The 13,095-nt window shown below is 39.7% G+C and overlaps 1 protein-coding gene across 1 annotated transcript in view; it reads left to right on the plus strand.

The window, feature by feature from the left end:
- TRMT11 (tRNA methyltransferase 11 homolog) overlaps positions 1-13,095 on the plus strand; it is a 70,933-nt gene that overhangs the window by 328 nt on the left and 57,510 nt on the right. The window contains exons 2-7 of the mRNA XM_073676028.1: positions 1,532-1,597; positions 2,875-2,948; positions 5,603-5,684; positions 6,187-6,279; positions 6,964-7,098; positions 9,478-9,634. Of these exons, the coding sequence (XP_073532129.1) occupies positions 1,532-1,597; positions 2,875-2,948; positions 5,603-5,684; positions 6,187-6,279; positions 6,964-7,098; positions 9,478-9,634 (607 nt within the window). The remainder of the gene's footprint in view (positions 1-1,531; positions 1,598-2,874; positions 2,949-5,602; positions 5,685-6,186; positions 6,280-6,963; positions 7,099-9,477; positions 9,635-13,095) is intronic.

Below are 13,095 nucleotides of genomic sequence, written 5' to 3' on the forward strand. Positions count from 1 at the left end.
GAGCAGAAAGATCCCAGACCCAGGGGCAGACATACCATTGGGGTAACCAGGGGCCACGACCACCTTTGTAGTAAATTGTGCATTATGATGAACTATAGGGCCCATGTATTGCTGTTACACAGGGTCCCTCTGTCTGTGCCCGCTCCTGCATTAACCTGACAGCTGAGAGTTTGCTACAAGTTCCCCCATTATGTCATCCTCTGTGGTAGTGATTAGTGGGGTCTCAGTGGTGATCCCCCTCACTGACCACCATACCCGGGGGGGGCAGAAATGTTTAGTTGATTTGTTATTATCAGCGGATCACTTCCAGGACTGTGCTTTAGCCTATGGCCACACGGCAACCATGCAATCATACCGACACATTGCAGTATTGGATATGGTGATTTCTTCTAGTGGTTTCCTAATGTTTCACACAACTATAATGCAACTCACATGCGGCTTATTTGCAAATTGTCTGTTTTATTTACAGCAAAATTGCAGCTTTAAAATATTTGCGCAAATGTTTTTGGTCACCCGGCACTTGTCACCATGTAGCTGCAGCGCATGAGATGTTTGGGGCTGCAGTAAGACATCAAAAGAATGCCCTATGCCCATACACATGATCCACACTGACCACGGAGCATGTAGAGGTGTCCCCAGGATCCAGTTCCCCTTACTACTATATTTCAGCGCACACAGGACAGACTTGCCTGCTGGTATACTAGCTCACACAGCACTGGCTCCATTTGTATTTACCTCTCTGCTGTACAAGCAATTACTTCTCTGTTGGTTTTTCAGCCTCTGGATGTAAGAATGTCTCTGTTCCTTGCCAACAAGAAGAGCTCTTATGTTATAGGGAATTAATGAATCCTCCACTATATTACATAAGAAGCGATTAACTTTCTTAGCAGCTCCCATAAACTTCAATGAGGAGGGCTGCTCCCTAGCACAGCTACCTCTCCATTGTAGTATATGGATAGTGCAGCGACTGGAAATCAGAAACCTTCATTCTCCTAATTAACAGTTCCCTGATTCCAGTCCTCAAAAGTCACCAACAGATCATGTTTTTAGGATTTCCTTAGTATTGCTCAGGTGATGGAATTATTACCTGAGGAAATCCTGAAATCATGAATCTGTTGGTGGCTTTGGAGGACTGGAATCGGGGAACCCTGGGAATGAATGTCCCTCACCGATCAGCCATTTATGGGGCTATGCCAGAAATGCCTAATGTGGCTACCCCATAATACATATGTTACACTTAGTTCTGCCATTCTCCATGCCCTTTTTTAGACATATTTGTAGCACTTTTTTGTTCCAATGCGATGAAAACCTTTTGTATTTGCGTGGTTTTTATAGCGTGGCAGTAGTATAGCCTTGTGCCATACCATGCCTGCCCTTTGTGTGGGTACAAGGTTGTTTTATGTTAAAATGTTTTAATCTAACCACTGGTAAGAACAAAAACCAAACAAAAATGCAAAAGTTTTTTTATTACCATCCCCACACACTTTTGATTTATTGATATTAACATTGTTCTTTGTTTTCTACTTTGCAGGAAATTCGGTCTCTTCTTTCACTTTATGGCGGAAATATCAATAATATTCAAGAAGACCATGAAACGGTTTGTAGCTGTGTATACGTATAGATGTCTGCATAGATTGATGCAGTCTTATGATTAAGAGATAATTCCCCTTTTCATTTGCTTCTTGTGTATACAGGGGTTTTCCTATGATGTTGATTAGCTGGCACAATGTCACGTGTGTGTAACGCTGCGATGATGACATAATGCCATGCTTGTTAATATCGGGCAGTGGATGCCATCAGGTAAAAGGCGATTCTCAGCACTCTAGCCCAGCAGCCACAGATCACTGATGTGGCCTATGGGCCGGGTTCTGCAAATCGATTTGTACCAACTCTATTCCTATTTGTTTCCCTTTCATCGATAAAGACCCTGATCTTGGACCCCATGCCGATGATAATCTGATGGCATATCATACTGATATGTTACATAACTTCAAGATGGGAAAACCACTTTAACTTTAAAGCTGTGTGCACACATTCAGGATTTTCAGCAGAAAATGTGCTGGCAGGAAAAATGCTGCATAGAATACATGTATTTTGCATGTGGTTTTGGTGCATGCTTTTTTTCTATTTCATTAAAGTGGTGAAAATGCTGAAAGAATTGACATGCTGCAGATTAGAAACTGCTCAAATAAGCAAAATGTGCATGCGATTTCAGACATCTCATCCACTTTGCTTGGACAGTTGGAAAAACCCAACGTGTGGACATAGAATACAATCTTAAGTCTATTGATGTCATTTTTCATGCCAACAACTATCTGTGAATTCATAGAAAATAAAAAGTTGCACCAAGTTTCAGGTTACAGCTTTTATATTTATTAATTTTCAGACCCCTGATATCCAGTTTCCAACCTGGCTTCTAGCTTCAGACCATTGATACATTATGGATAGGAGTTGTATGTGTCCAGGATGCTGCTGCCTGCAGAAGCTTCCTACTTCAATCATGCGCTACCATGAGTGTGTGATCTTACCCCCTTTCCTGCAGGTCATGTGGGAAGGTCTCTCTTTTGTCTTTGCACACCCTATGAGTCCCCTTTCCTTTTTTCTAGTAGCTTGCTCTGCCACTTACAAACTCTGAGTTGGGACAGCACTTTTAAGCTATGAAATTGTACAATCACAAAAGAACTTAGCACTTTGGGTATTAGGATCAGCCAAATGCACTGGTCTTTGAACCAACATAGTTGGTTAATAAAACCATACTTCTAGATCAATGCAGGCAATCTGAAGCTACTTTGTGAATGTTGCCTGTTTGGTGTTTTTCACCCACTACTTTTTGTATTGTATTTTAATATTGTTTTCTCATTTTTTGGTTCACAGTCTCCTTTCTGTGTTCTTAATATTCCTTATGAGGATCTGACAAGGAAAATAATGCACCGGACTGTATGTGCAAAGTAAGGCTTGGTAAATAACTATTTCTGTCTTGTGGAATTCGATTAGATCCTATTGTGGACATTTTATTCTTGGTACATACAGTATTTTGGCACATGAGGTGATACATAGGCATGCAAAGATGATTGTTTCCAGGTATGGGTAACCCTTTATAGTCTTGCAAATACCCTAATAATAAAAGTTACAATCCAGACTCAATAATAACAATACAATGAATTAAGTTGTGATGAACCATAAGTAAGGATGCACCCAGATGGCTTTTGGTTGGCATGACATGCAGTAGTTGTTAACCACAGAGTAGAAACCCTCATAAATCTAGTTTTCTGGAATATGCAGTGGAAAAATACTTGTAAGAATCCCATGCACTAACACTTCTGCATTTCGATGGATAACCTTAATAAAAAAAACAAGCCACTTGCTGTGCTCTGCTTTTTTGTTACAGATAATTTCCGAAATGTCTCTGTATTTGCTAGAACAATGGGGTCCAAACACTTTGGTGAGTGCTGTTCCTCCCCCAGCCCCTGGGTGTATGGAAAACATACAGCCCTTAAGTAACTCACAGAAGCTCTCCCACAAAACCTTTTATTACCTCAACCTGTGTAGCTATGTATGTAATGTAGTGTAAGTGTGGTACTATACCAGTACTTACCGATCGGTGAGTATATTTCTCCTCTGGCCATCTTTTTGGTGACATGACTACTATCCCGATACGCCGAATTACACTGGAGTTTACGTGTGAACCTTAAGTTGCCTTTTTAATGTAAGTCTATGGAGCGTCAGAACGAGACTCCATAGGTTTGCTTTGTAAAAGTGACTTTAGGCTCACACATAAACTCCAGTGTGGTCTGGCGAGTCTGAAGAGAATCGGAGCAGTACTGAAAACTGGAGAAAACTGCGATCGGTGAGTATATTAATACACCTACTTTACTCTTTATATACATTCACAAAAGTTTATATTAGAGATGAGCAAATTGATTCGTGGGACTCTTGTCTAGTGTCCAGGTTAGTGGTACTTGGCTGCAAGACAGGAGGCCCGCGAATCCCTTACCTTCCGGCGTTCCTACCTGGCTTTTGATCAGCCATGGCTGGTGCGATGTCATCTGTGTTTCACGTCGCACAAATGACGTTGCACCAGCCTTGACAAATCAAATGCTGCTCCGAGTACCCCAGAAGGTAAGAGATTCGCGGGCCTCCTGTCTTGCAGCCAAGTACCACTAACCTGAACACTAGACAAGAGTTCCATGAATCAATCCACTCATCTCTAAGGTAATAACATTTTTTGTGGGAGTGCTTCTTTAAGGGAGCTATAAAAAAGTTAAGCACCTAATGAGTAGATTACTAGGAAAACTGCTTAACACTTCACGACATCCGCCGTACATGTATGGCTCAAGAGGGAAGTGATAGATGAAGCGAGCCCACCCCATAAAGGGAAGCTAATGGCTGGGGGTGCATCATTCTAAGCACCCCATGATGTGATGGCAGGTCGCCGATGGGTTTCTATGACAGCAGGTGGTCTGTTGAAGACCTCTGTGCTTGTTCTTACGGCGTTCCCTTGAAATCTTGGCTGTGGCATCAAAGGAGACCATGATTTTTGCAATACATGATCGCCGCTTCAAGTCCTCTAAGGAGACTAATAAGAACAGTGAAAAAAAAAACAAGTTCAGTTCACCTTCCTTTTCCCCTGTTAAAAATAAAAAAATACTCCTATTTGGTATCGCTACATTCAGAAAAGTCAGATCAATCAAAAAATAATTAACCAGATCGTGAACACCGTAAATGCAAGGAATTCAAAAATGTCAAAATTACCTTTTTTTTTGCTTGCTGCAATACCACAAAAAATGCTGTAACACGCAATGAAAGCACCATATCTTTCCCAAAATGGTATCAATAAAAATGTCGTCTCGCCCGTCAATAAATAAGCTGTCACACATCTCCATCGGCCGAAAAGTCAAAACTTTACAAGTTTCAGAAAATGGCGACAATCCTCACCCTCCATTTTTTCTTTTTTCTTTTCACTGTTCACCGTAATTAAAAAAACTGGACATGTTTGGTATCACCGTATTCGTACTGATGAGGAAAATCATATTTCGAGGTCATTTTTACAGCAAAACTTACACCGTAAAAATAATTCCCCCCAAAAATTGACATTGAATTGTAGGTTTGTTTCACAATTTCTCCCCAGGTGGAATTTTTTCTCTGTTTTCCAGTACACTGTGTGGTAAAATCAATAGTGTCATTCAAAAGTACAACTCATCCCTATGACAAATCAGGAGTTTCCATGGAACATTTGCCAAATCTTGTGTGTATAAAGGACAACAGTAATGGTGATGTGTCTGTCTTATTTTTGTCCTCTAATTCCCGAATAGAATTAGAACTTGTGAAGTTTTATATGAATAATAATTACTCTTAAAAGGTTTATTTTGAACTTTTTTCACAATACAAGATAAGGGGCAATAATGCACCACTGTGTACCACAGTAAGCGACTTTGCAGATGTTGCACAAGAATCCAAGTCTCATGTACGATACATAGGATTCATTCATAAACTCCATGTAGGCTCTGTTCATGGATCTGAGATACGTGCACCTTTGGAGCATGGTGGTTATATGGAGATATGATACTTGCTAATTGCAGTCATTTGTTCTTTTATTCTGCAGATCGCTCTTTGAGTTGTGGGGTCATGGAAAATGCCTGGACGAGCTGAAGCAGTCAATCCAGAGCTATCCTTTGGAAAGGATGGTATGAGCAATCACAAGACTATTACTGTAAAGTGTCCTACGTTAATAACTGCATTGACAGTATGAAAGCACAAGCTGTAATGCAATGCATTAGTTATGTAGAACTACCTAAAGGGGTATTCCCATCTCCAAGATCCTATCAGTATGTAGTGGGTGTAATAATAATATTAGCAAATACCTCCAATTAGAAATGTAGTATAGTTCTTCTGATTTGCTATGTCACTTATCCCATTTGTAGGGAATTACAGTAGATTAGGTATCTATGGTTACGATCAATAGTTAATGAACTGTCACTATATGAGTGGCTGTAACCATGGATACCTAAGCTACTGCAATTCCCTGCACATGGGATAAACTACATAGCAAATCAGAAAAACTATACTATTTGCTAATATCATTATTATTACACCTACATATTGAGCTAGGATCTTGCAGATGGGAATACACCTTTTAAACACCCACATGTCCTTATGTCTTACTAGCCATCCTTTTTTTTTTCTTAGATCCCCTATCTTCAGCCCAATTCTACATACAAGATATGCATTCACAGCTTCAATAAAACCTTGACGCAGAAAGAAAAGATTGTGAAGATAGACGTGAGTAGTCATTGCTGTTTTCACCTGCTGAAAGATGAATGTCTGGCCAGTATTATGTGTCCCATAAGATAAAGGAAGGTAGTGTGATCTACAGGTGATGGTGGGCACTTGGGGTCCAGCTCCTGGGAGCCTTCTTGAACAGCTGTTCTCTCTGGGGGGGGAGATGGAAATCCATGGAAATACTTATGGAGCACAGAAAACCATGCATTGCAGTGCAACCTCCTAAATCAGTGGTTATGCATTTTCTTCAAAGGATATCTGTAGTTCTCCAAAGCAGTGTTTCTCAATGTTCCTTAGCTAAGTACTCCATACATCAAAGGCTAAAGACGATCATCGTCCAGTGGAGGCCCTTTATGGCTCATGTGCACGAGTGTATTGCGTCACACATAGAACTCTATGGGGATTTGTATATTTCAGTATGCCTTCAATTACACACAGACATATATTGTGTTTTATTCAGATTAACATGGTATTTAGCATAAAAAAAATTGCTTCCTATTCCTTGTGGTTGAGAAGATTTATCCATTACCGACCACCTTTAAACCTGTTGGCTTAGATAAAATATAGAAAGTGTCCATTCTAACGTTTTTCTAGCTGACGTTTTTGATTCTCTGTTTTTTGCATTTTTTAATCCCTACATTTTGTGTGTGTTGTAACACTAATAAAGACTGTTTGCAAATACAGGCAATGGAGTTTATGCCATTTAAAGGGAAAGTCAGTTTGCAAAATGCAGAACACATATTCTACTTACTAGAGGATTATGGACCTGACCCAAATTCTGCCCCCAAAGATCCTTTGCAGATCTACTTTGGCCGGTGGGTGAGTACTGGAGAGCTCTGAATAACCAATTACATCCTTGTGTAAGGCTTGTAATTTTTTCTTTGTGTGGTTTGACACAGTCAAATTTCTTTTATTTAAAGGGGTTATCTCATCTGGTATATTAATAAATAGTTGGAAACGTGCACCCACCTCTTCATCCAAGGAGCGCATGCTGAGATCTGTTTTTGAGAATGATGCGGGACGTGCACCTATCAGACATTTTTGACATGTCCTATCAACATGCTTTAAAGGGGTTGTCCAGCCTTGGGGTACTAGTCTACAGTCACTCTATGTGACTGCAGACTTGTGAATCCTCACATTGTGCGCACTACACGCTGAGGATTCTCCGCCACCAGATGGGAGTAACTTTTCTGAAAGGTGGACAACCCCTTTAACTAGTGCAGAACGCTTGATTTACTACTATTTTCTGACCCGTGTCGTCTTTGAAAACGTTGAAACCTGTCATTGTTTCTAAGCCTTTCTTAGATTAATAAACTGGGCACAATTCACAGGTAGAGTTATTGGCATAGAGTGTGCTAGTAATAATTAAAGATGATGTAAGTGCTGCCTACTTAAATCTAAGTGGTGGCGGCAATTTAAAAAGCTCAAACTATCTGAGTAATATATAAATGGGTCAATAATGGTTGTTACATAAGAAAAACAGCACTCTCGCCTATCACTACTCTGTCCTATGTCACCGGTCAGGAAACTAGTGGGCGAATCGCCACACAACGTATAAAGGAGTGGCACTGGTCTGATAGGAGAGTGTGGTTTTTTTTATTTGTTACCATCACCACCATGGCACATAATAATTAATAATAATTATTATGTAACCAAAATGTAATAAGCCTCCCTGTAACATGTAATGCTGAGGTCCTTGCTTTAAGGAAGTACTTATGGCACATACATAGGGAGATTTACGGATGTCCCATAGCTTGAATCTCCCATTTGTTGGGAAATAAAGGTGCTCCCTGTTTTTCTTGTAAACCCATAAGGAGTAAAGGACTGCTTCTTCTGCACAACAGTCTGCAATTTAAGTCTATGAGGAGAGGTAGAAACTTCCAAATAAGCGATCACTCCCTATAGATTTCAATGGACCTTTATTACAAAATAATCACTGACTGTTAAGTCTAGGATACCAAAGAGTATTCTTACCTAAATAATCTGTATTAAATATCTTGGTTAAAATTACAACATTTATACAAAAACATAGAGTGCAAGTATGAAACGTGAGGATTTAAGCGTACAGAATAAGCTAATTAATTATAGACCAGGATTCATCATAGTAATCAGTTAGGATAAATAATTGCATCTGCTAATCTATGTTCAACTGAAGGTACATATATACATAGGCAGAAATACACTGTACAAAAAATACTATCAATAAATTTACCTGTGTAGTAAATCTATATATTAGTGCTGACTGAGTTTCACCACTAGATTGAAGTAAAGTGCTATGTGCCAAGCATATGCATAATATTTATAGAACTCCTATCCAAGCGCCCAAGTGTTTTAACAAATAACTACTTACTGGTAACGTGTCTGTGCTGGTCTGTTGTCTACCTCGCTACCCCAACGCGCGTTTTGCCCATTATCCTCATCAGGTGGTGTGATGGACATGCGTGGCAGAATACTAACTCCCTTTCTCCTATTTACCCTGTGGCAAAAGAAGAGTAATGGGTAACACAAGACCCATGTTCTCCTAATCAATGAGCATCACAATGATGGGACTTCTCATCAATCAAGCATTTATGGCATACCTTAAAAAGGAACCGTTGTTTTAATTTACATTTTTTTTTTTCTACAAGTCATTAGTACATGTGAATATAAGTAAGTTTATAATATGTTTTATTAGATAAATCCGCTTCTTTCTCCTCTTGGACTGATAATTCAATTCAAAATTCTTAATTCACTGGTAGAATTTGCCTTTAGTGAATTCAGAGATTCCCATTAAAGAGACAGGAGATGACAGTTGGTGCTTCTAAAGTTCTATGGAAAACTTTAACTGCTGTTTTGGGAGAACTTGCAGCAGAAAGGCTGTCTGCCCCTAATTCCTCCCTCCTTTCTCTCAGAATTTTACAATCACTAGCCATCATCTTGTATCTTAGTAATGGGAAAATCTGTCTTAACTGAAGACAGATTTTACCCATAAATTGAAAGATCATTTCGGGAGGAGAAAGAAGCCGATTCCTCTGCTGATATATATTACAAAGTTTTCTACTTTTTTTATGTACTATTGATTTATGGCATCAAAATTAAAACGGCGGTTTCTCTTTAAGGGTATACTAGAAACATCGGTTATTCGTATACCATTTTAATTGATTCGACACGGAATTATTTAGTGAAAATTAGTTGATGAATTAACTTTTTTTTCTTCAGATTGCAGATGGACAAAGAGAGCTAATCAATTCATACAGTGTGAAAAAGAGGCATTTTATTGGGAACACCAGCATGGACGCTGGGCTTTCCTTCATCATGGCAAACCAAGCAAGGGTTAAACCCAATGATGTGGTGTTCGATCCTTTTGTAGGCACTGGTAAGGCCCACTTGCACTTTTTAAACATTTTCTGAACTATTGAATTTTGTACTATAGATTTACAGCATTGAAGTGCCTTTTCTGTGTTTGTGTACATAGGTCCTCAAGTATGAGGCAGTTATTTCAAGTATTATTTTTTTTGCCCTTTTATAACTTACGACTCGTGGGGAGTGAAAATGGACACGTATGTTTCTGCAGAGATTGGCAATGTGAAATTATAATTTGGAAATCACAAGTGCACTTTTTACTTCAAGAAATGCAACATTGATGTATCAGCAGTAATGAGACTAAACAGATGGCTGTTTCTTCCAAGAACAACTATAAATATCGGCTTTATCCTTTTAAAAATAGTTTTGTGTAATAGGAAGAAAACAGGAATAGAACATATTTCTTCTACATTTAAGCAGGTTAGGGATTGTCATCTATCAAAGGAAGAATGTAAATGGTTCTCAGACATGTAGCTTTTAAAAAAAAAAATGTGCCTTTAATAAGGTATGTGCATAGATCACGTCCACCGAACAATTACCCGGTCATTTGATCTGATATCAAACGTGTTTTCCCACCCAGAACATGCCATACCTTTGGCCGTGGTGGCTCTAGTGATTTCCTTGCTTATGTTAACTAACATTTCCTATAGCCATCTCATCCCTCAGCCTTAGGGTGGCCATACACATTAGATAATTGTCTACTGATAGATGTCTCTCCGAACCCCTCACCACCACATACACTTACATGCTTGACTTGATGGGGAGAAGGGAGTAAGTTGCTGTTGGACACCCCTGTCGTTGTGTAAGAAGTAAAGGATTAGGCATGTTGAACTCTTACCTGCACACTCCCTCTGTGCCCTGACATCTGGTGTCAGAGATGTGTCCGAAGGGTCTCCTAACACTAGATCATTGGCCTATCAGCTGACTTTGGTCTAATGAGTCTTTAGGCTTTCTTGCTATGAGACTATGAGATAAACATATTGTACTGCACAAAACTGCTAGTTTTCAATTACCACACTAGTGATTGTCACTTTGCGTCAGTCTTTTGTTTATTTAGGCACATCCACTACAAAAAAATAGGTGTGAACAGGTGCTTACTAGGTGCAGCTACCTCCATATATAATGAACAAATAAAGTAGCACACTGTAACACTGAGTATATAGATATGAAATATGAATAGCATAACTGCTGTAGAAAATAGAAATAAATAATAAAAAAAAAAAGTTGAAAAATTTTTTTTTTAGCGCATGTAAATATGAAGTATGGAAAATGAATAGCATTACTGCTGTAAATAAATGAGAAATCTTAGCGCATAAATTGGCCAATTCATATGTACCTGACAGCCGCGGTAAGGCGTTTCTCGATGTCAGGACCTACCAATGTGAATACCTCTCTAAGGGACATCCGTCTGCTTATGTGTGGGAAAGACAGATCCTGATGCATTTAAAACCACCTGCGGAATGGGGGTGGGGGTGGAGTGCTCAGTCAACGCTAAATCTAGTAATGAAGAGAATGACGGCACTTCCACTACAAAAACTAGGTGTGAACTCCACCCCCACCCCCATGCCGCAGGTGGTTTTAAATGCATCAGGATCTGTCTTTCCCACACATAAGCAGACGGATGTCCCTTAGAGAGGTATTCACATTGGTAGGTCCTGACATCGAGAAACGCCTTACCGCGGCTGTCAGGTACATATGAATTGGCCAATTTATGCGCTAAGATTTCTCATTTATTTACAGCAGTAATGCTATTCATTTTCCATACTTCATATTTACATGCGCTAAAAAAAATTTTTTCAACATTTTTTTTTTTTATTTCTATTTTCTACAGTAGTTATGCTATTCATATTTCATATCTATATACTCAAGTGTTAGTGTGCTACTTTATTTGTTCATTTTGTTTATTTAGGGTCAAACTTTGTTCACATCATGTTTATGGTATACGTTGAGATTATTCCCAAATGTATGTGTCCTAAGAAAAATGCTGCAAAATAACTAGGTATGCTTTCAAAAATAAAAGTGTGTTTTTTTTATCAGTTAGCCAAAATGCACAAAAGAGAAATATAAATCTTGAATATTTCGTGTGACCCACCCCCTTTGCATTTAAAAAGGCATTAAAGCATCAGTTCCTCTAGATACACATGCACTCAATTTTTAAAGGGAACCCATCACCAGGTTTCTCCCATATAACATAAAGCCACCATCTTTCAGTCCCATGTGACAGCATTCTAAAATGCTGTGTATATGACTCCAATTTGCCCTGTAAGGCAAAAAAAAAAGGCCACCCTTTATTATACTCACCTACAAGGCGGTCCGGTCTAATGGGCGTCGCTGGTCTTCATTCTGCGCCTCCTCTCTTCTTGAGATGCCGTCCTCCTCTGCTTTGTTTGGATGATGCGTCCTACGTCATCCACACAGTGTTCCCCTTCGCACTTCTGCTCAGGTGTACTTCTCTTTGCCAAAGTACTGTAATGCGCCAGTGCTCCTTGGCCTTTCCCCGCGCATTCGCAGAACAGCACTTTACCCTCGGCAGGGCAGAAAGAAGTACGCCTGTGCAGGAGCCTAAAAGGGGAACCCCTCTGTCGATGACGAAGGATGCATCATCTACACGAAGCAGAGAAAGAGGACGGTGATCGCAAGAAGAGAGGAGGCACCGGACTAAGACCAGCGATGGTCATCAGACTGCACTGGCCCATGTGTAAAGTATATTAAAAAGTGTGGGGTTTTTTTGCCTTACAGGACGAATTGGAGTCATATATACAGCATTTTAGAATGGGGCTGCAAGGTGGTGGCCATAGGTTATATGGGTAATACCTGGTTCCCTTTAAAGAAACTCAGCAGGGAGATTTGTTCCAAATATCTTGGAGAACTAACCACAGATCTTCTGTAGATGTAGGTGTGCACAAATCCATCTTTCTCTTCATGTAATCATAGACAGACTCGATATTGAGATCAGGGCTCTGTGGGGGCCATGTCATCAGTTTCTTGGCTCTTTGTTCTTTATGCTGAAGATAGTTCTTAATGACATTGGCTTTGTGTTTGGGGTCATTATTCTGTTGCAGTATAAATTTGGAGCCAATCAGATGTCTCCCTGATGTTACTACATAATGGATAAGTATCTGCCTGTATATACTAGCATTGACGACATCAAGAAATGAGCAATGTTAAGGACCATAGGTGCAGTGGTCGGGATGTAAATTTAGTGCAGCAGATGAAAGACACATCATGCTTACTTGCCTTTGAAATCAGATGTCCAGCAATGCCATCGACTCAGAATTGGCAGCAACCAGTGGGACCCAACTACACCCATCTGCTGTTAAAAGAAGTCTGGCCAGAAGTGGTCTTCATGGAAGAATTGTGGCCAAAAACATACCTTCGACATGGTCAAGTGACTCAACATAGGAACTAGGTTGCAGGAAAATGGCAGCAAGTGCCCTGGACCGCTGAGTCAAAATATGTAATATTTGGCTGAAA

The sequence above is a fragment of the Phyllobates terribilis genome, unplaced genomic scaffold, assembly GCF_046119375.1.
Source record: "Phyllobates terribilis strain yellow unplaced genomic scaffold, ASM4611937v1 Scaffold_3__8_contigs__length_932513732, whole genome shotgun sequence".
Classification (NCBI taxonomy): Eukaryota; Metazoa; Chordata; class Amphibia; order Anura; family Dendrobatidae; genus Phyllobates; species Phyllobates terribilis.